The sequence below is a fragment of the Mesoplodon mirus genome (assembly GCF_964341445.2).
Source record: "Mesoplodon mirus genome assembly, chromosome: 16".
Taxonomy (NCBI): Eukaryota; Metazoa; Chordata; class Mammalia; order Artiodactyla; family Ziphiidae; genus Mesoplodon; species Mesoplodon mirus.
In genome coordinates this window covers 61,107,628-61,132,429 of record NC_138992.1, presented here as the reverse complement: position 1 = coordinate 61,132,429, position 24,802 = coordinate 61,107,628, and the positions used below count along the sequence as shown (strand labels likewise).

Sequence of the window (24,802 nt, the reverse complement as noted above, 5' to 3'; positions counted from 1 at the left end):
AGAACTCAAAATGGATCTCAAGAGCATTTTTTAAAAAAACGACTAAATAAAACTCAAAAGTCAAGCCAGAATTTAAAAAGTAATTTTTTTAATTTAAGAATTGGCTTTGTTTACTTCTGCTTTTGTTTTGTGGGGTTTTTTTGTGGGGGGAGGGTATAAAAAATGTTAAACTTGTGTGGCATGAAAATATTTTTTATTTAATAAACATACGAGATATTTTAAACACTCTCTAATCCAAAGTTCAATGGTGAGCCTTGGGCCTGCCTGCTTGCCTTCAACAACAGAACAAAGGAGTATGAAGTTCTGAACTTGTATCACGGGAAATTTATTACCAAGTTATTAGTACTTGAATACTAACTCAGTGGCAAGAAAACAAAGGCTTAGCCATTCTTTGGGAATGAAAGTGAGAAAGCTGAAAGATCAAAGGTAAAATGGATGGTTATAAAGCTATGACAAGGCAGAAGAGGTATGTGTATAAAACGCTGCAAACAATTACATAAAAGGCACAGATTTTCTGAGGCTTGCGTTTAAATCCTAAGTTAATAACTGCTGAAGTACACAGTAGTTTTCCAAAGGAAAAATGACTCTCTGGGCTGCAAGGGCAGTATTATTCCAAGGTCAACTAAATTCCAACAAAAGGCCAAAAGTATGCATATTTGTATTACAGAATCAGTCACCCCTTCTCTAAAGTATAGACTCAGAAATAATAATAGAAAAAGAGCCTAATTTTTTAAAATTGGGCAGAAGTGAAATTTTTTAAATCTCTCAAAATAATAATGTCCTAGTACAAATACACTGTTATTTAAATTATTTTTAAGGAACTAAAAACATTATGGCAATGGGCCATGTGCGGTCACGGAATTGTTATATTTTATCCTGAAAACTACACTATAAGGAAGCATAATTTATTTTCTCCAACTTACAGGTGAGTTAACTGAGAATCAGAATGCTTGAGTAACCTGCTCAAATCCACACAGCTACCATTTCAACTCCAGAGGCTGCACTTGCAACTAGACTGTTTTACCTACAGTATAATAACGGCTAACAATCAAATAATGTTTACTGAGGAAAGGCAGAAGCTAAGCAATTTACAGACGTATCTTATCCTCAAACACTCTATGAGGTAAATATTATTTTAGCCCCTAGTAAGACATTTAAAATGGTTTAAGCCAAATGCTTGAGAGGCAAAAATGAGATGCTTTCTGAGAAATATTTTTAGCTTCGAAGAAAATTGAGAATTACAAAATGTATTTTTAAGTCAACTTTATTGAGATAAATTTTACATATAATGAAATGGGACTACTTTAAGCTCATAATTAATGAGTTTTGACATACATCCATATAACAATCACAAAAATCAAGATATAGAACATTTCCATCACCCAGAAGAAAGTGTTGATATCTTATAGAAGAAATCCCCACCTTTCTGTCACAATGGATTAGTTTCGCCTGTTCTAAAATGTCACAAAAATAGAATCTTATAGTATATACCCTATGTATCTAGCTCCTTTTGTCTAGCATAATGTTTTGGGGATTCATCCATACTGTGGCTTGGATCAGAAGTGTTACTACTGAGTAGTATTCCATGGCATAGTTATGATACAATTTGTTTAACCATTTACCTGGTGGTGGATATGACCAGTTCAGGGCTATTACAAAGAAAAATGCTACAAACACTCAAGTACAAGTCTCTGAATAGCCACATATTTTCATTTCTCTTAGGTAAATACCAGGAGTGGAATTGCTGGGTGGCATGGTAAGTATATGTTTAACTAGAGAGTGACAAACCATGACAGCATGATCGTACCATTAACATTCCCAGCAGTAATATACGAGAGTTCCAGTAGCCCCACCCTGTCACTTGGTATTATCAGCCTTTTTAAATTTTAGCTATGGTTTTAAGCCATATTTCCCTGATAAGTAATGATTTCAAGCATCTTTTCATGTGCTTATTAGCCATTCTTATCTCTTCTTCATTGAAGTGCCTAGTCAAATATTTCGTTCATACTTGTCTTACTGACTTGTAAGTGTTCATTTATATCATCCTGGATGCAGATCCTCTGTCAACATAAGTATTGCAAATGTTTTCTTCCAGTATATGTCCTGCTTTTTCACTTTTAAAAGTGATTTTCGGGTACTAGAAGTTTTAAATTTTGATGAAGTTCAAGTTCTCAACTTTTTCTTGTATGATTTGTGCTGTGTTCTAAGAAATCTTTGCCTATATCCAAAGTAACAAAAAAATTTTCTTCTAGAAAGTTTACAACTTTTTAAATGTAGATCTATGATCCATTTCTAATTAATTTTTGTCTATGGTGTGAGGTAAGTGTTGAGGATCATTTTTTCCCATCTGGGTATGCAACTGTTTTATCACTGTTGTTGGAAAGAGTAGCCTTTGCCTATTAACACCTTTGTTGAAATTAATTTTGAAAAAAACAAAGTGACCATATGTGGGTTTTTTATTTCTTGACTCTATATTCCAGGGAGCAGCAAACTTCTTCTGTGAAGGGCTAGATGGTAAATATTTTGGCCTCTGCAAGCCACAAAATTTCTGTCAAACCTACTCAAACTCTGCTGCTGTAGCATGACAGCAGCTATAGACAAAACATAAACAACTGATCGTGGCTGTGTTCCAATAAAATTTCACTGACAGATACAAATTTCAATTTCATCTAAATTTTATATGTTATGAAATATCATTCTTTGATTTTTTTCTCTCAACCATTCTAAAATGTAAAAAAACATTCTTAGCTTGCAGGCCATACAAAAACAGGCAGGCCAGATTTGGTCCATGGGCCATAGTTTGCCAACCTCTGTTCTATTCTGTTCCAATGATCTATATAGTTGGCCATCCATATCTGTGGGTTACGCATCCATGGATTCAAGCAACCGTGGGTAGAAAATAGTCAGAATAAAAAAATTCCATTAAGTTCCAAAAAGTAAAACTTGAATTTGCCAAATGCCCTGCCAACTGTTTTATAGCACTTACGTTGTATTAGGTATTATAAGTAATCTAGAGATGATTTGAAGTATACCAGAGAATGTGCATAGATTATATGCAAATACTAAACCATTTTACATAAGGGACTTGAGCAATGTCAGATTATGATATCTGCAGGGGTTGGGAGTGAGGTTCTGGAACTAATCCCTCCGTGAATACCTAGGTATGAGGGTATATTATTCCCCATGCCAATATTCCACTGTCTTACTTACTGTAGCTTTATAGCAAATCTTGAAGTCAGGTAGTGTGAGCTCTCCAAATTTGCTCATCCTTTTCAAAACCGTTTTGGCTACTGCAGAACCTTTGCATCTCCACACTATGTTAATTTTATTTTACAAAAAAAAAAAAAAAAAAAACCTGCTAGGATTTTGATTGAGATTGCATTGTATCTTTATGTTAACTTTAGGAAAACTGGCATTTTAATAATATCAAGTGTTCTTTAATTTGTCTGAGCAATATTTTCTCGCTTTCAGTATTCAGGTTATGCAATATTTTGTTATATCTAACAGTGAGTATATGCTTTTATGCTTTTTAAATTTTCCGGTTGTTCACTACTATTAAATAGAAATACTGTTGATTTTTTGTATACTGACCGTGTAACCTGTGATCTTGCTCAATTGATCTATTTCAGTAGCTTTTTAGTCGTGATTTCTTATAATTTTCTACATAATCATGTCACTTGCAAATAAAGACAGTTTTATTTCTACTTTTTCCAATATTTTCCCCCATTTATTTCCTCTTCTTCCTGCACTTGCTAGAACTCAAGTACAATGTCGAATAGAAGTGATTATGGTGTACATCATTGCCTTGTTCTCATCTTACAAGTGCTCAGTCTCTCACTAAAAAACATAATGTTAGCTAGAAGTTGTTTAGGGAAGTCCTTTATCAGATTAAGCAAGTTCTCTTACATTCCTAGTTTGATGAGTCTCTATCATGAATGAGTGCTGACTTTCAACAAATGCTTCTTCTGTGTCTAATAAGATACTCGGGACTTCCCTGGCAGTGGTTAAGAATCTGCCTGCCAATGCGGGGGACACGGGTTCGAGCCCTGGTCTGGGAGGATCCCACATGCCGTGGAGCAAATAAGCCCGTGCGCCACAACTACTGAGCCTGTGCTCTAGAGCCCGCAAGCCACAACTACTGAGCCCGTGTGCCACAACTACTGAAGCCTGCGCACCCTAGAGCCTGTGCTCCACAACAAGAGAAGCCACCACAATGAGAAGCCCACGCACCGCAACGAAGAGTAGCCCCCACTCCCCGCAACTAAAGTCCGCATGCAGCAACAAAGACCCAACGCAGCCAACAATAATTTAAAAAATTTTAAAAAGATGCTCATATGGTTTTTCTCCTTTATTATAGTAATATGGTTAATGCTTTCCTAAGATAAATTCCACTTAATCATGTGTATTAAATTATTTAAATTTTGTTGAATTTAAATTGCTAATATTTTGTTAAGGGTTTTTATATCTATGATGATGATGGATACTTATCAAAAGTTTTCTTTTAAGTTTGTCTGGTTTTGGTACAAGATAATGCTGGCCTCATAAAATGAGTTGGGAACTGAGAGTGCCCTGGTGGCCTAGTGGTTAGGATTCTGGGCTTTCACTGCTGTGGCCCTGGGTTCAATCCCTTGTCAGGGAACTGAGATCCTGCAAGCTGTGCAGCCAATAAATAAATAAATAAATAAGTGGACATGGCTATGTTCCAATAAAACTGCAGGCAATGAGCCTGCAGGTCACAGTTTGCCAATCAATGATCTAAGTTATCAAATTTATAAACAAAGTCATTCATAAAGTTCCCTTATAATTTTTTTAATGTTAGTAGAATTCCTTCTTTTATTCCGATGTTGGTAATAGATATATCTTCACCTTCTCTCTTTTGTCAGTCTAGCTAGAAACTTACCAATTTTATAAATCTTTTCCCAGAAGCAGCTTTTGATTTCATTGATTTCACTGATTTTTTCAATTGTCCACTTCCAATTTCATTGGTTTCTGCTCCTATCTTTATCATTTCCTTCTCTGTGTTTTGATTTTTAATGTGCTTTTCTTTTTCTAGCTTCTTAAGGTAGAGGCCTAAAGCATTAATTTTGGATCTTTTTTTTTCTCACATAACATTTAAAAACATACATTCCCCTCCAACCACTACTTTTGCTGCACCCACATATTTCAAGGTTTCATTTTCACCTTCATTTAGTTCAAAATATTTTTCTAATATTCTTTGTGATTTCTCATTTGACCCATGCATTATTTAGAAATGTCTTGATAAATTTCCAAATATTTGTAGAACTTACCAGGTATTTTTATGATATTTATTTCTAACTTAATCCCTCTGTGGTCAGATGACATAGTTTATATTATTTCAATCCTCTTAAATTTGTTGAAAATTGTCTCACAGCACAGCATATCACCTGTCTTGCTGAATGTTCCACGTGCACTTGAAAAGAATGCATATTCTATTGTTATTGAATGGAGAGTTTCATAACACTGGATGACAGTGTTATTGAATTCTATCAATGTCTTAGCTTGAGCTGTCATAACAGATTACCATAGACTGTGAGGCTTAAACAGAAATTAAATTTCTCACAGTTGTGGAGGCTAGACGTCCAAGATCAAGGTGCTAGCATGGTCAGTTTCTGATGAAAGAGCTCTCTTCCTGTCTTGTAAACATCCAACTTCTTATGTCCTCACGTAGGGGGAGAGGGGAGAAGCAGAATAGAGAGCTAGCTATCTGGTGTCTGTTCTTATAAGGGCACTAATTCCTCGTTGAGGGCCCAACCCTCACAATCTATCTAAGTCTAATTACTTCCCAAAGATCCTATCTCCAGGGACTTCCCTGGTGGCACAGTGGTTAAGACGCCGCACTCCCAATGCAGGGGGGCCCAGGTTCAATCCCTGGCCAGGGAGCTAGATCCCACATGCATGCCGCAACTAAGAGTCTGCATGCCACAACTAAGGAGCCCGTCTGCCACAACTAAGACCCAGCACAACCAAATAAATTAACTAATTAATTAATTAAATTTTAAAAATCCTATCTCCAAATACCATTGCATCGGGGGATAGGGATTCAACATATGAATTTTGGGGGGGTACACAATTCAGTCCATAGCAGCAGCCTTACTGCTTTTCTGTTTACTTATTCTAAGCTTGTTACTAGGTGCATGTATATTTAGAACAGTTAGGCCTTCTTGATGATTTTACCCTTTCATCATTGGTAATTTTATCCCTAATAATATTTCTTGTTCTGAAGTCTACTTTGATATAAATATAGCCACTCCAGCTTTATTATGATTAACGTTCGCAAAGAATATCATTTTCCACCCTTTTAGCCAATCTGTCTTTATATTTAAGGTGAATTTCTTTACTTATCATATAGTTGTCTCTCCTGCTCTCTTACATAGTCTGACATTCTCTACCTTTTAACTATAGTGTTTTAGACCATTTACATTTAACATAGTTATCAACATAACTGGGTTTAAATCTATCACATTAGTCTTTGTTTTCTATTTATCCCATGTGTTCATTACTCCTCTTTTCTACCTCTCTCTGCCTTCTTTTAGATTACAAGTTTTTTATGATTCCATTTTATCTCCACTATTGTATTCTTAGCTATTCTTTTTTTTTTTTTGGCTATGCATCAGTATACATCTTTAACTTACCACAACTTCTCTTCACATCACATTGTATCAGTTCATGTATAATGTAAAACCCTTACCCAAGTTTTCTAGATGTTTATGGTGAGAATGTAAATCTAGTCCTAGTTATTTCATCATAGCCAGAAACATAAGCCTCCAAAATGTTTTCTTTAATAATTTGATTTTTTGTCTAATATTTGGGGGAAACATATATTGGGGGACCCTCTTTATATTATACTTCAAAGAAAACAGCTATAGTTCTATTTCATAAAATGAAGAGTGTCACATCTGGTCTAACCAAGCAGTGAATTTTGTTTTAAAGGGTTACAATGCCCACTAGTTCCTTTTTTTTTTTTCTTTCAGTTACTAGTTCCTATTCTTAATTTTAAACACAGCCTGCCTAAGACAAGAGCTTCTGACTCAGAATAATCCTTCCTTTACCTTGAAATCATCTCCCTGGCTCTCTGATTCCTGGCTTCATTGAATTTCAGTTCATTCTCCCTCATCTTTGCTTTGGTAACCTATTCAAATTCTCTTCTCTGGCTTATGAAAGTTTTAAAAGACAATATATTTTAATGTTTCTCTATTATGGGTTTAGACTTATTTCCCCCAAATGAAAAACATTCCTAATTTAATTAATATAATTCTATGTAAAAATATGAGGAAATATTAAAAGTTTTGTCTTGTAGTCTTTCAGTTCTACATCTATTCTATATAGTGATATCCCCATGAAGAAATGCCGTTTTTAAAAGAAGTATCATTTTGGGCTTCCCTGGTGGTGCAGTAATTGGGAGCCCGTCTGCCAATGCAGGGGACGTGGGTTCAAGCCCTGGTCTGGGAGGATCCCACGTGCTGCGGAGCAGTTGGGCCCGTATGCCACGGCTGCTGAGCCTGCACTCTGGAGCCTGTGAGCCACAACTACTGAGCCCACGTGCCACAACTGCAGAGGCCTGCGTGCCTGGAGCCTGTGCTCCACAGTGAGAGGGGCCACCGCAATGGGAGGCCCGCACACCACAACAAAGAGTGGCCCCCGCATGCTGCAACTAGAGAGGGCCCGCGAGCACCGGTGAAGACCCAGTGCAGCCAAGAATGAATAGATAAAATAAATTTATTTTTTAAAAAAAGTATCATTTTGAAAAGTTCCGACATACATTCCATGAATAAAGCATATGATTAAAGAGAAAGAATATATTCCCCAAACCAAGAATGTAATACACAGAAGGTAAAATTATATATAGAATGGATTCCTAATTTTCACCACTTCATATTTATTTCACTTACCCAAGAGGCTTTAGAGTTGTGTACTTGGCCGAATTTTTCCTATTAGGTTGAACCACGTGAAACTGGAATATTTACAGGTCAAAGAAAGGTCAAATATTGGTGATTTCATATGATTTAACCTCTCACTAATCAATTAAACACAGACCTTGGAATACTAACCAAAGTGAACAGGCGCAGTCTGTATGCTGTTTTAACAGTACACAAGCACCATCTTGTGGCAGAAAGCAAAACTGTAGCTCTATACTTGCTATTGCTACAAATATATTCAAAGTTTCTCAACTGTTTCCAACATGCTTTTGAAAGGGCATTACAAGCTGGTGAAGAACACTTAGATTGATAGTTTGAACAAGCTCAAAACAAATGGCACACCAACATCATGATAACTAGCAGCTAGTCATCAGCCTATACAACATAAACTTTGAAATATAATAAGCTATTTCATAAATTAAAATCTTGACTATTTCTAGTTTTACTGATAATTAACATATTGAAATAAAATCAGTTCAGATACATCAGAAAAGTTTTCACCTATCAAATTTCTACTAGTAGCCATAGCTGTCCAAAACGTTCCAAGTCTCATAGGCTTAATTAACCAGGGGAATTGGGGGTGGGGGGAAGAGACTATGACGCCTCAAGTAGGGACTGGGATCTGCCTATAAGAACAAGTAACTTTTTGGCAAAACAGTTCAAATGCTTTCCTTATTTAACTTGCTATGACTCATACTACACATGGTAAGAGAAAACTACTTTACTAACCTAGCTACAAGTGACTGGACCAGGAACTGGACACTTTAGCCAAAGGCAACCAAATACTGTTTTGACATAAAACACACCAACCATACCTGAGGACCAGAGGCACTTGGCGTGGGTGCATGCCATGAAATTGTTCCAGACTGAATGATGGCATCTAATAAAACCAAATCCTTTTGGGAAAGAAGTATAAATACTAGACGAATGAAGAACAGGTGTGTCACTCAAACTTAGGTTGTATCCTAAACAATGCCATTCTCTCCAAGATACATTACACATCCCTGTTCTGGAAGCTCTAGACCCTAAAGTTCCTCCTCCCATAAGTACCTCCAAGAAGCCCTCAAAGCCAAAGATAATCTTCGAATGCCCTTCAGTGAGGCTTCAAAGAATGATAAAATGGACTCCTCCTAAATATCTCACAGGCAATTTAAACTTAACACAGTCAAAACCAAATCCCTCATCTTTCCAAAGATCTACTCCGACTCCTCTCATTGTAAACACTATTACCAGTGACCCAGATATGTGAAAGTCATCCTTAATACCCTCTATCAACCAATGCCTACAAATGAACCTATTTACAAAACAGAAGAGTCACAGAAATTTATGGTTACCAAGGGGAAGGGGGGAGCAGGAGGGATAAACTGGGAGATTGGGATTGACACATACACACTACTATATATAAAATAGCTAACAATAGCACAGGGAACTCTACTCAATACACTGTAATGATGCATATGGGAACAGAATCTAAAAAAGAGTGTATATATGTATATGTATAACTGATTTACTTTGCCGTACAGCAGAAACATAACATTATAAATCAACCATACTCCAATAAAAATTAACTATAAAAAAATTTTTTTAAATCAATCCCCAAGTCTACCTCCTAAGTATATAGACACTGTCCCCTCCTCTCCATCCCCACTATTCCAGGCTCTCATCACATTAAGCCTGAATTACAGCATGCTTGTAATACATCTTTCTCCCTTGAATTTTCAGCCTATACAAACTATTTTCCACATACTGTGAAAGCAATATTCCTAAAACAGATATACAATTATTTTATCCCTCAGCTTAAAATCCTTCGAAGGCTTCCAATCAGCTTCAGGATAAAATCTAAACCTCTTGGCATGCCACTTGAGGACATCCATATTATCGACCTGCCTGAACTTCAGCCTTTTCATTCCACTCAAACCAAATTGCCTGCAAGTCCATGAATGAACTAAACTTCTCAGGATTCCCTGCCATTGTTCCCAAAATCTAGATTGCTTTTTCTTACCTTCTTCACCTGGCTTATGCCTCATTAACCTTGAAGATTCAGTTCAGGTGTCAATTCCTTCTGGGAGCCTTCTTTAATTCCCCAAACTGAGTGCCATGCTTGTTCTCAAAGTTTCCATAGCATTCAATGGACACATCTATCACTGTGTTAGTTTCTTTTCATTGTCTTCCTCTTCTAGCAGACTAGAGTCTATCAGATTGTCTTTCATCAAAGTATCTACTCTAGGGCTTCCCTGGTGGCGCGGTGGTTGGGAGTCCGCCTGCCGATGCAGGGGACGCGGGTTCGTGCCCTGGTCCGGGAAGATCCCACATGCCGTGGAGCGGCTAGGCCCGTGAGCCATGGCCGCTGGGCCTGCGCGTCCGGAGCCTGTGCTCCGCAACGGGAGAGGCCACAACAGTGAGAGGCCCGCGTACCGCAAAAAAAAAAAAAAAAAAAAAAAAAAAAGTAAAATATCTTTCAAGTATAAAACAGACAAGCTGTTCCTATCTCAGGTGATCAAACCTATCTGTTGTACTCAAGTAGGCAAATAGTTTTATTTATATTAGGTAACCTCAGACTGATGAGAAAGATAGTGGTTATGTAACAGAAAAAAGAGAAATAAAGCAACTATAAGAGAAACAGTGTATCCCTCTTGCCTCCCGTGCAGGGTGGACACCAAGTTGAGAGCTGGTAAGCCTGCCAGTGGATGCTCCAGAGTTAGACGGAAGAGGATGAGAATGGAACAACATCCAAAGGAGCCGAGGAGAGCTAAGAGTTTAGGCCAAGACAGCAAGGGGAAGATGGTAAATACTCTCTGACAGCATTACCGGGGGGAAAAGATGGACTACAAGTCACCAAGTGCAGGTTTCAGCAGGGCAGGCAAGAGAGGTATCAGCTACCTGGTGGACAAGAGACATTACTACAAAGACGCGAGGAGCCCGCACCCTCCCTTCCCACCAGGACAATACAGAAAATTCCCCCCAGACACACTGGGGAGGAAGCGGGGAGAGGCAGAAGTCTTTCTTAGATAACTTGAACAATATTTAAACGAACCATTTACAATTTGAATAGGACTAGATCTTAAATGGCCATTTTCCACTACCAAGCAATACTCCAAAAAGTATTAGATTGTCTGTTGATCAGACAAGTAACTTCTCCTAATATCTGAATTGTAATAATTGGTCGGTAAATATACAAAATGATTTTAAAAGCATCAGCATCCCAACACTAAAAGAAATGATATATGACTGGATAGAGGTTATCAGCTAACACTACAATGGCAATCCTACTGCAAATGCATCAAATCAATACATCGTATACTTTAAACTTACACAATGTTATATGTCAATTATGCCTCAATTAAAAAGAAAAATTTTTTAAGCATCAGCAAATATCTGATCACACGTGAGAAAGAATTACTTAGGCATAGAAGCAGTGGGAGAAATCACACCAAAAAATTTAATAGATTAGACCATATAACATTTAAAACTGTAGTACATTAAAAACAAACACAGGGCTTCCCTGGTGGCGCAGTGGTTGAGAGTCCGCCTGCCGATGCAGGGGACACAGGTTCGTGCCCCGGTCCGGGAAGACCCCACATGCCGCGGAGCGGCTGGGCCCGTGAGCCGTGGCCGTTGAGCCTGCACATCTGGAGCCTGTGCTCCGCAACGGGAGAGGCCACAACAGTGAGAGGCCCATATACCGCAAAAAAAAAAAAAAAAAAAAAAACCCACAAAACTAAAAGCCGATTTTTTTAAAGCAGGAAAATCAAACAAATAGAATAGACTTAACGCTAATACCCTCAACACATAAACATCTGAAGACTGATCAAGCAATGCAATAAAACTTAGCAAATTAAAATAGACAAATCAAAATGGACAAGTAACTAATATATTTGAAAAACTGTTGAGCCTCATAAGTTATCAATAAAACCAAAAAAATTTAAACATACCACCACTTTTTAACTATCAAACAAGACAACGTGTTTTAAACTCAATGTTGTCAGAATAGTACAAAACACACTATGAGAAATTAGTATAAGCTTTAATGTAATCAGGTAATATCAATACATTACTCTTTTTAACCCAATATGCCCCTTATAGTAATATATCTTAAGGAAATAATCAGTGATGTGAACAAAAACTTGTATATAAAGAATTTTTACTGCGACATTATTTATATTTCTCAAAAAAAGGGGAGGAACAATCTAGACGATCAAAAACAGGTATTTTTTTAATATACTTATCAAGTATTCATTGTTTATACCTGTTTAAATACTGGTAAAATATACCCTAGCCATATGAAGCATTATATAACCATCAAAAATATTTTTCAAAGGCTACTTAAAGATATGAAAAATGATATCTGTATTAAGTGAAAAGAGGGCACAATACTGCATACTCAAAATGAACAAATGATGATATATTCATACAAAGAAACATTATTCAGCCATAAAAACTGGCAGAACCCAGGTACAAGCAACATGGATGAATCTCAAAAAATCAAAAAACAAAAACAAACAAAACAAGAAAACCATTATATGAAGTGAAAAAAGCCAGACACAAAAGAATAAATACTGTGTGAGTCTATTTATAGAAGTTCAAGGGCAGGCAAAACTAACCTATGGTGATAGAACAGCAGTTACTTCTGGGAGGAGGTGTATCAAGTGCAAATAAGTGTGAGGAAACTCTCAGGGTGATGCAAATGTTCTGGAGTTTGATGGGGTGGTGATCACACGAGGATATAAATACGTTAAAAAGTCATCAAATAAACTATAAATACATATATACATAAGTGAAATAATAAAAAAGTCATCAAGATGTACACTTACGATCTGTGCATTTTACTGTTCATATATTATACCTCCATAAAGCAATACAGAAATTGCATATAAAGGATAATTTCAATTTGGTTAAATATATTTATATGCAAATAATAAAAAGAATGTAAACTACAACCAAATATTAAAGGTGTTTAATTCTGGGATTGCAAATTATTTGTATTTTTAACTTTCTGCATTTCCATATTCTCAACAATGAGTTACATGACTTTTATAAATGATCAGGAAAAAAAAACCTGAACTTTTTAAAAGAATTCTGCCATGTTTGCAAAAAAAAATTCTGTTACACTTATAACTATCACAAAATTATTCAGTGTGCAGAAATACTGAGTAAATCCTTCTAACAACTTTCCTATAAGTTATAAACAGTCATATTTGCGATGTATGTGGAAAAATTAAGAAAAGCACTAATTAAGCTAAGCATCTGCTTGGTGACTAAATGAGCAAGATAACTGGAAAGCCCACACCACACTGTGGAATGATTTTAAAACATGGTCCTGCGTGCAGCAAACACAGGGCTCTTATGACTCAGCAACAACCAGCTCCTGAAAAAGTTAATTTTCTTTATTTATTACTTTAAGTATTCCTGATAAGCTTGATATACCTAAATTCCATGCAAAATGCCCCGAGTGAATTTTCTTTACAACAAAAATACCTTTTGAGTTTCAGAAACTTTTACAATATGCGTAAAATAATAAATAAGAACAAAACCAAAGAAGACATACAAACCTCTGATTGTACATGCCCCGAAAGTTGTAATTAGCTCTATAATTTGGGAAAGGCTTTGGATCTAACGGCCTGTAGATGGCAGGCTCTCCCCTTTTCATAGCAAGCCCATTCAGTTCCACAGTTGGTGTTATACTACCTGTTTAAAAGAAATATTAAAGGCACACAAGTGAAATATTTCCATAATAAATCATGCAGTCCATATTTATTTTACATATAATTACCATGGAAGAAGGTGGCAGTGGATGCCATTCTGCCTGATTTTCTAAGGGGGTGCATAAACAAGCTACATAAACAGGAAAATCGTTTCTAGTGAAATCTCTTTGGGGTTGTTGCAACATTTTCTGTACATTAATGACCAAAAATTCAACTTTATAGTCCCACTGTTTCAAAACAAGGAAAACAGAAGATTCACAGATGGCTTCGTTTGGATATTATAAAGCAACTACTGAATTTCAAAGTTACTGACTCCAGAAAGCTTACAACGACTTAATCATTAAAAGCATTATCATCTGTGACTATTTTAAGTTCTATTTTGGTTATCAAGCAACTAGAATTAGCAATATGTACACAGTCATCAGTAACTCTTGGACTTATCTAATGAAAATAAATTTTGAGTTTTTTCTATAACCAACAACAGGACAAAATAGTAAATACAAGTAATGCTTTCTGTGGATAATCTTAAAAGATACATGCTGAAGCATTTATGGATGAAGTGATCTGTCTGAGATTTGTTTCAAAATAATTCAGAGCACAGAGAGATGAGAAACAAGATGGGATGGGTGAGTAGCTGTTGTGCCTGATAACAAGTACAGGGATGTTCAAGAGCTTATCTTTTCTACTTTTGTAAAAGTTTGAAAAATCCCATAAAATATAACACACAATGTACAGTTATTATGTCAAGTTATTTTAAGTGCCAAAAAGGGTTATTTAGTAAATATACATATATATGTTCCAAATAACAAATCACAAAAATGAATCTAAAGCTTTTATAGAGAGTGAAATTTATTTCTAATGTAAATTCTGTATTATTTCATTTGAATTATGCCTTTTGCACCATAAAGACTCCCCTTCATCATGAACAAAAAATGGATCCACTTACTGCAGCAGAGAAACTGGGGCACAAAGTACTAGCTGAGGGGTGGTGGAGCCTGACACAAATGCACAACTGGCTGCTAGGTCATAAGCAAGCCATCAAGAGTCATAAGCTGCTCGTTTTATGTCTCATCTCTAAAGAATTCACATGAAACCACGGAAGAGCATAACAAGAACAGGAACTAAACCAAGGTTAAGAAAAAGGAAAAAATAAAGGAGGCGGGAGGACAAAGGAGAAAGCAGAAAAGAAAAAGATAAGGATAAGAAAAAGAGCAAAGAAAAGCTAACATGTTAAATAGTAAGTCAAATTAGTCCAAACCCCAAATTTAACACGTACACTCAGGGCAGAGGAAGAGCAAGTCAAGCACAAAGGGATTCTTTCTTTCTTTGTTTCTTATAGCATTTTACCGAGGGATAAGTAAAATGCACAAACCTTAAGCATACAGCTCCATGAGTTATCATACGTGTAACACTCACACAACCACCATGCAGATCAAGATCTGCACACTTCCATCACCCAGAAATACCCAGTCAGTACCCACCTCCCCATGTTATCCATTCTGACTTCTGTCGTCACAGATTAGTTCTGCCTATGCTTCAAATCTAAATATGTATTAGTTTGTCTTGGTTCTTTCACTCAACATAATGCTTTGTTGAGGATCACTTTCAAACTTTACCACTGAAAAGCATTCCACTCAGTTGATCTAATCTGCCGTTGACGGGACATCTGGGTTGCTTTCAGTTTGAGGCTATTAAGTATCAAGCCACCTTGAACACTCTTCAGTAAGTCTCTCAGCAGACATACACACTCTTTTCACTTGGGTATACATACACCTAGCAGTGGAATTGCTAGGTCAGAGGGTAGGTTCATGTTTAACAATAAAGTTGAAACTGCCCGACAGTTCTCCAAAGAGAACTTTTAACACCAAACAGCCATCTACACCTTTAGAAGTTTACATTTTTCTTATTCCATAAAGGTTTCAGTTTAATAATTAACAGATTAATCAGTTGTACAATTTATGTCATTACGAATTCTACTTTGCAACAATCACACAGGCACAAATAGTATAAAGTTCAAATGGGAAAACTAGAAAAGGAAACAAAAAGCTCGAAAGACCTCATCCTTTAAGTATGGCAATAAACAGGAAAGGAACGTGTTGGAAAATGAACAGTGAGATGATTTTAATGCACTGGTAGGATAGACTATGTCTGCCATCCACACCAAAACTGCATTTTAAACTAGGTAAAAGTACTGTATTCATATTATTTAAATAAATAAATAATCTCATACAAATTCCTCATCTGAAAGTAAGGCTACAGTACATTTTCTTCACAGAAATGCCAGAAACTGGTGTTGTGAAGGAGAGTAGAAGAGAAGCAGAAAAGCACAAACCACACAGAAGAGGTTTCAACTCCTCTGGGTGAAGTACTCCATCTGTTTCCTGCAGAATGAGACTGACATCTCCACACGTGCATACCTCTCGTTGCTTACATAGTAATGCTCTCACAGAAAACATTTAAAGAATAACTTCAAACTATGAGCTGTCTCTAGGAAATGCTAGTACCATTGTTTTCAACATGTGACGGTTAGACCCAGGTTGCATAAAGATAATCGTTGCATAGGAATCCTCATGTATTTTATGCCTATAGAGTTGACACTGTAAACACATAATCAGTTTTTAGTGGTTTTTAGATACATTAAAGGAAATTTCTATATTTACCAATGACAAGAAAAGACTAATTAATTAGATATACAAACGTACATAACAACTATTGTGGATTCCTATCATGTGACAGATTAAAAAAAAGATGCCACAACTAGTTTTCAAAGAGCCATGTACTACTAACACTTAAAGAAACAACTTTGTAGGAAGTTAGAAAAGTCCCTGGAACATAGTAGTCACTCAATAAATATCTGTTGAAAGAATGAATTGATTAATCAATAAATCAGGGCTCTTGGAGAAATGATTGGAGTCAGGGCAGGGAAAACACAAGATGACCTAGGAACATCTTATCGTGCCAGAAAGAAATGCCCAAAGAACGATGAGGAAATTATCTGAAGGACACAGGAGTCAACTTGAAGAGGTCATACCACTGGCCAAATCTGGGACAATTTGAGCATCAAAATAAATAATGACGATTGAAGATCCTAAACCTGTAGGTAAAACAGAAATCCAAGAGTCTACAGTGATATAAATAAACAAACAAAAAATGACAGGGACAAGAAAGCTCTTGGGTAGAATGCCAACTAATAAATCGAAAAAGAATACGGAATTAAAAATCACCCTTTGAAGGGCTTCCCTGGTGGCGCAGTGGTTGAGAGTCCGCCTGCCGATGCAGGGGACACGGGTTCGTGCCCCGGTCCGGGAGGATCCCACATGCCACGGAGCGGCTGGGCCCGTGAGCCATGGCCGCTGAGCCTGCGCGCCCGGAGCCTGTGCTCCGCAATGGGAGAGGCCGCAACAGTGAGAGGCCCGCGTACCGCAAAAAAAAAAAAAAATCACCCTTTGGCAACCTTCAGAGTAGTCATGGATTCAGACAAGAATCATCAATCACCAGTCTTTCACGTAGGTGAAAGAAAGGTTGATAAGGAACAGAATGTTTATATAGTCTCAAAGTACCTCCTCAGAAAATAATTGTTCGGGACTTCTATGGTGGCACAGTGGTTAAGAATCTGCCTGCCAATGCAGGGGACAGGGGTTCAAGCCCTGGTCTGAGAAGATCCCACATGCCACAGAGCAACTAAGCCCATTCGCCACAACTACTGAGCCTGCGCTCTAGAGCCCACGGGCCACAACTACTGAGCCCGTGTGCCACAACTACTGAAGCCCATGCGCCTAGAGCCCGTGCTCCACAACAAGAGAAGCCACCGCAATGAGAAGCCCATGCACCGCAACGAAGAGTAGCCTCCACTCACCACAACTAGAGAAAGCCCGCGTGCAGCCACGAAGACCCAACGCAGCCAAAAATAAACAATAAATAAATAAATTTATTTAAAAATATATTTGTTAATTATACTATTTAATAATAAAACATACTTAAAATTAATTAACTTTACAATACAGAAGCCTGGCAGACATACTCTTCACCAAGAAACAAAAGACATCACTAATGGGACAAATCAGTATTGTGTGTCTCCTGATATGAAACACTGAGATGAGCCCAGGTCACTTCTGTGATATTCATGCTAAAAATGCATAAATCATGAGGAAACACCAGACAAACTCCAGTGAGGGGTATTCTACAAATGATGTGTAGAAACGTCAAGGTCATAAAGAACAAGAAAGACTGAGGAACTGTTTCAGACTGAAGTGGAATGAAGAGAAACAGTAAGCCCATGATCCTGATTAGATGCTGGTCTTACAAAGGACATAACTGGGACCATCAGTGAAGTGTGACTGGAGTCTGTGGATTACACGGTGATACCAGATCGATGTTAACTTCCTGATAGGACAGTGTCTGTGTACTTAAGAAATAATGGGTAATGGGACACCATGTCCATAACTTATTCTCAAAAGGTTTAGAAATGTTAACCATTTCTGAGTGATGGGTACCCGGGAGCTCTATGTACTCTTTCTACAAAATTTATATGTATAAGAAATTATTTCTAAAAAAAGTTAAAAAAAATAAGAGGAAGGAGAAAGCAAAGTATTTCTATGATATCCTCCTCATTAACAGCAGATTACCCATGCTGTACTAAATTTAACTCCTCTCTGGGACATAACTACTATTTAAGGTCCATCTACTTCCTGTGAAGTCAGGACTGGATCTCCCCTCCTCTGCAGTGCAGACAGGAACGGATTGTCTTTTCAATAAAAGTGTTAAGTTAACCAAATGTCTATATATTAAAAGGAAGAAAAAAATCTTGACTCCTACCTCACCTCATACATAAACCTCAATTCCTGACAGACTGTAGATCTAAATTTAAAAGATAAAATAATAAAACTTCTAAAAATAATATGAGGTTATCGTCACAATTTTGTGGGAGATAAAGATGTCTTAAATAGAACAAAAAAAGTACCAGCATTCCAGCAATTCCACTTCTGGGCATTTATCCCGAAAAAACAAAAACACTAACTTGAAAAGATATACGCATCCCCATGTTCATGGAAGCAAGCTAAGTGTCCACTGATGGATGAATGGATAAAGAAGAGGTGATGATACACATATACAATAGACTATTACACAGCAATAAAAAAAATTTTGCTATTTGTGACAACATGGATGGCTCTTGAAGGCATTATGCTAAATGAAATAAGTCAGAGAACGACAAATACCATATGACCTCACTTATATGTGGAATCTAAAAAAAAGAAAACACAAAAAAACAGAACTCATAGATACGGAGAAGAGATTGGTGGCTGCCAGAGGTGGGAAGTGGGGGGAGGTGTAATAGATGAAGGGGGTCAAAAGGTACAAACTTCCAGTTATAAAATAAATAAATCATGGGGATGTAATACACAGCATGGTGATTATAGTTAATCATACTGTATTTTATATTTGAAAGTTGCTAAGAGAGTATATCTAAAGCATTCTCATCATGAGAAAGAAAATATTTTAATAACTATGTATGGTGACAGATGTTAATGAGATATTGTGGTGATTTCATAATATATACAAATATCAAATCATTATGTTGTACACCTGAAACTAATATAATGCTATGTGTCAATTTGACTTCAATTTTTAAAAAGCACTAACCATAAGGGAAAAGACTAATAAATTAGACTTCATTAATATAAAAATTTATGTTCATCAAAATGCACCATGAGGAATATGGAGATATTTGCCATACACATATCTGACAAAGTATATTAATCCAGAATATGTAAGAACCCTATAAGTCAATAAAAAATTGAAAAAATTTAAAAACTGACAAGGCAGTTTCTTAACAGGAAAAATATATCAACAGCAGAGAAGATCCTAATGGCAACAGGCATATGAAAAGGTAATCACTTTAATTATTAGGGAAATGCATATTAAAACCACAATGAAATACTACCATATCCCCAGAAGAACAGGTAGAAATTTTAAGATACCCTATATTGACAAGGATGTGGAAAGCTCTCATATACTGCTAGTGGGAGGGAAATGTGATAAGTCTGACATTATGTATTAACACTGAAAACAAGCAAAACCTACGACCCAACAATTCCAATCCTAGCCAACAAAAATGTATACATACAAGAATGTTCATAGCAACCTTACTTCTAACAGCCCCAAACTAGAAGCAACCCAAATGTCCACCATTAGTATAATGAATAAGTAAACTGTGGTATATCCATGCAGTGCGATACTACATAGCAAAGAAATACTAGACTGTTAACACAGAACACAATGAATCTCACAAACATGACATTGAGAAAACCAAGCTATCACAAAAAAGTATGATGCATGATTCCAACAAGCAGGCACAACAAATCTAGGATGACAGAGAGAAGAAGAGTGGTTCCTTTGGAGATGTTTATCCACTAAAAGAGGGCATGAGGGAGGCTTCTGAGGCACCGGTAAAGCCTGCAAAGTGTTCACGGTGCAAAACGCCATCAAGGCTCAACAACCATAATTTGTGCACTCGCCAGAACATAATATTATATTTTATTTTAAAAATTTACCTCAACAATGAATAAACGTGTAAAATGTCACACACAAAAATAAAAATAAATAAAATTAGAATTTACCCCCCAAAATCTACTCATTCTCTCAGCTCACTGCGACATCCCATGGTGGAAACTCTTACCTCCACTGGTCTGAAAGGCCAGTGAGCCAGACTCTCTCCTGTCTCCTTCCTCTGACTCCTTTGCTAGTTCACCTCTGGCTACAACCCTTGGAAGTGGACCCGACCCAAAGCTCAGCACACAACTGCTCTTGCTTCACAGCATCTGCCCTGGGGGGCTGGTCCACAAGCATGGCTTCCACCAGTGGATCAGTAACACCTGTCCTTCGGTCCATTCCAACTGCCATGGCAATATTGCAGCAGAGGAGGGGGCCACAGCATTCCATGCACATGTGGTTCTTTTCTTTCTTCACCCATAAACTATGGCAGTGGTTTCCTAACGGATTTTGCTTTTGGTATTTTCCACCTTCCATTCACATGTCAAACTCAACTTCCTAAACTGCTCTTTTAAACACATCATCTACCTGCTCGTGAAAATTAATCCAAACTATGGATAAAATTTATCTCCTAAAGCTGCAGTCAAGTCCATCACAATCTACTTTCTAACTACACCTCTCGTCTTGTCTCTTACTAGCCACTTACCTGCTCTAATTAAAAACCAGCTACAAGGGGCTCCCCTGGTGGCGCAGTGGTTGAGAGGCCACCTGCCGATGCAGGGGACACGGGTTCGTGCCCTGGTCCGGGAAGATCCCACATGCCGTGGAGCGGCTGGGTCCGTGAGCCACGGCCGCTGGGCCTGCGCATCCGGAGCCTGTGCTCCGCGACGGGAGAGGCCACAGCAGTGAAAGACCCGTGTACCGCCAAAAAAAAAAAAAAAACCGTCTACAAAAAAAATTTTTTTGCAAAACCCATCACCCAGATTCCTATTCCAATGCCTTTCCTCATCATATTCCCTCAGCCTGGAATATTCTTTTCTCTCCTCTATATGTGCCTACTCTCTATTCATGACCTGTATCTCACCTCAACTACTTCACTCCATGTTTATCATTACTTATAATACTGATGCCTATTATTACTCACTTGGTACTTAGTCTTTACCACTGAGTTACATGTTTTATGTAAATGACTAAAATCCTCACAGCAAAGGACAATGGTTTATAACCCTTAGATATATTAAAACAAAGGCTTAATAAATAGAGGTGGTGGTGTGGTGCTAATGGTCAACCAGTAATCTGAAGAGAGTTTTAAAAGTTAAAAAAATATACAGCCTCTTACCAGTTTCAAGCTGAATTGGTTTTTTTTTCTGTATTATAATGATATTTTCACTTATTTACCCACACTTAATAAATACTGGAATCAGCTGAACAGGTGCAAAAGGACTACTACTAGGAAAGCCATGGAGTTCTGGAAAAAGCAGTCTTTGCAAGAGGAGACTGTCTACCTAACACGTGCCACGTGGGAAAGAAGTGTCTGACCTGACTCTGACCATGAGCATGTGAACTATAATTAAACAGACTACAGAGTCGCTGCTGGCAGGCAAGTGTCTTTTTTCATTCCGTCACAAAAGTACTCCATGTAAAGCAGTATCGGTCAGAAGGTAACCACTTGCATTAATAGGTTAACAGATGAGTAAATGGACATAGGGCTGGCACTAAACTTATGGAACTTCATTAATTTGAGGCTACCAATTCATGCACTGTGTCTGATACAGGTTTGCGCTTCCCAATAGATAACTGGACATATAATGTTTTGGGTACTGCATGCAATTAGAACAACTTTTTTAAATTATTCTTAGGAGATTAAAATTAGAACACTCATTTACTTAGCAGTATATTACACACAGGCGGTTTTTTCGGATTTGTGGGTTTCTTAAACTCCATATGAATGTTCTACATGTAAATGGCAACCATTTCTACATGAACAAATAAAATAATAAGATGCTTACAGCTAGTTTTATAATTTTCTATTAAACTAAAATAAAGAATAACTATTTTTAATTATTAAATTATATATTACATATTTAGAAAGAGAAATTGATCATTTCTATCTTTGCTTTAGAAAAAAAAACTCAGTCCTATTTTCTGTTCTTTGTATCCAAATGTCTTTTTATCACACATAAAAAGTACATAATGTACCTTTAGCGTATCCACTAAAGCAAATTTTTAAAATAATTACAATTACCGTCTTCATTCTCTCACCTTCAGTCATTATTCGGCTGTCTTTACCAGCTGTGCTGTCAATACCTGTTGACTATGCAATGGGCCTGTATGAAGGAAAATACAGAGAAAAGCACATGCAGAAGATGACAACAGGAGGAAACGAGTCAGGGCCATACCTGGGTTATTGTTAACACTGCTTTTGGGCGGCTTCTGAACTGGTTTGGGAAGCGTAGATTCAGTCAAAGCCTTGTTAGCGACAGCTTGCTGGGCCTTCTTTATACTGCTCCCTTCGGATTCCCATGTCTGCTCCCCAAGACTCAGCTGCACTGAGAACATCTTGGAAAAACATACAGAGACAAAGAAAACATTGAAATTTTTCAGGAAATAAAGTGTGCTGTCTGAGAGAAAAACAGATACACCACAGAATCAAAATTTTAGAGCTAGAGTTGAGCTTACAGATCATTTGCAACAAAAAATCTTATTCTAACTAGTGAATGAATTTTAAGAGATTGTGCCAAATTCTGTTCTATCCAAAGGCTTAACGGCAGCTCTAAGTGTACATGTTGGGTAGAACATATCAAGAAGAAATGGCTTCCCTAAATGGAATCATACTGTTAATGTCAGTCAAACAGTCCTCAAAAAAGTAGAACAAGAACAAAGAGTAAGAGAAACTACACGAGAATCCAAAAGGTCCTGTCTCTGTAACTTTTACAAAATCGAATTCCTTAAACTTTATACTTAGCGCAGTCTAGTCAGTGAGTCAGGAAATCCTATTAAATATTCTGTCACCAAGGAACTCTCAATCCTCCACAACCAGCCTTTAACCAGTCACCAAATTCAGTCCATTTTAACCTCATGAATATTTCTCAAATCTCCTTCCTCTCTCTGCCACTGACACTGCTGCAGTAGATACGGTCTTTCATCACCTCAGCTCAGATATAATAATCTCCCAACTGACTGCTGCTGAACAGAACTATCTTTTGAAAACTCAAATCCAACTGCATCACTCCAAACAACACCAGGTTAAAAACTTTCGACTGTTCCCCTTGTAACGTGGCACAAGGAGCTACCTGTCCATCTTCATTTCACACCCACCCCTCCCCTTGCACATCCTAACATTCCATTTACACCGGATTTCCATATGCATCCAAAAACCTATTGTTCACCTTTAAAATTTAGGATCAAGTTACAGGATACACATACAATCTGCTGTTTTACTCCACAGACAGCTTACTACTTTGTAGGAATATAAGGTATGAACCTCAAAATACTTATTAATTATGAAGAAATAAATGTCTTTGCAGGAAAGAAATCAGGTAGAAAATACCTTTAACAACAGAGTGATTAAAGTTAGCATCATCAATAATCATTCAAAGGGACATCATGTGCCTCCTGATATGATCCAATGAGAAGTATGTAGCATTCTTGGCTAAAAATGTTTACCCTGAATCTAATCATAGGGAAACAATCAGGCAGATCTGGGTTATGGTATATTCTATAAGACAACTGACCTAAACTCTTCAAAACTGTCAATATTATGAAAGAAAAAACCAGACAAAAGAATGCATGGGGGCTGTCCTAGATTAAAGGATGCTGAAGAGACATGATGGGGTGTAATAAAGTACAATGTATGATCCCTGACTGGATTCGTACTGGGAAGAAAGTATAAAGGGCATTTAGAGAACAACCAGGAAAATTTGGCTATAGACTATAATATACTAAACAAACTCAGTCAAGTTTAAATTTCTTGAGTGATTATAGTACTACGGCTATGAAGAAGAATGTCTTTGGTCTTACAAGATAGATATACAAGTATTTAAGGATAAAATGTCATGATGGTTGAAATTTATTTTCAAATTGTTCAAGGAAGAAGTATGTATTTATACAGAAGGAGCAAGAAAAGAAGTAAATGTAGCAATGCAGTAAATAACTGAATGATTAGTAAATCTGAAAGATCCATTATACTGCTCTTTCAATTTTTCCTGTAGGTTTTCAATTTTTTAAAATACAGAGTTGAAAATATTTATAATCATTTGAAATTCAAAATATGTACATATCTATTAAAAGTGAATAATTTTTCTTTTATTCTGATTCAGTTTAAAAATTTTACCTAAAACATATCTTTAATTCATTTACCTGATCTTAAAATGATTTTTCAATGACTAGGTCTTTTGGCTTTCAAATTACAGTATATAACAAAGAACTCTGCCACAAAGAATACATTATCTCTCCCATTCTCCTCCAAATCAGTTCATGCTCCAGAATGTTCCATCCATTATTCTTCCATTAATTCAGGTTCAAAACCTCAATAGCTTCTTTGTTTGTCCTTGCTTTCCTAAGACTTATTTAACAACACCTCAAAACCGTTCCTTGCTATTTCTGTTGTCACCACCTTAGTCTAAAGCCCCTATAAACTCAGATTTCCTGCCTCCTAATCTTCCAGATGTCATC

General features: G+C 37.0%; 1 protein-coding gene across 8 annotated transcripts in view; it reads right to left on the bottom strand.

Annotated features, from left to right (window-relative positions):
* The window catches only part of STAU2 (staufen double-stranded RNA binding protein 2), a 301,499-nt gene that overhangs the window by 236,071 nt on the left and 40,626 nt on the right, over positions 1-24,802 (bottom strand). For all 8 annotated transcript variants that reach the window (XM_082601330.1, XM_082601329.1, XM_082601327.1 and 5 more), the window contains 2 exons: positions 22,528-22,687; positions 13,487-13,622 (listed from right to left, as the gene is read on the bottom strand). In XM_082601330.1, coding sequence (XP_082457456.1) covers positions 13,487-13,622; positions 22,528-22,687 — 296 coding nt within the window. The remainder of the gene's footprint in view (positions 1-13,486; positions 13,623-22,527; positions 22,688-24,802) is intronic.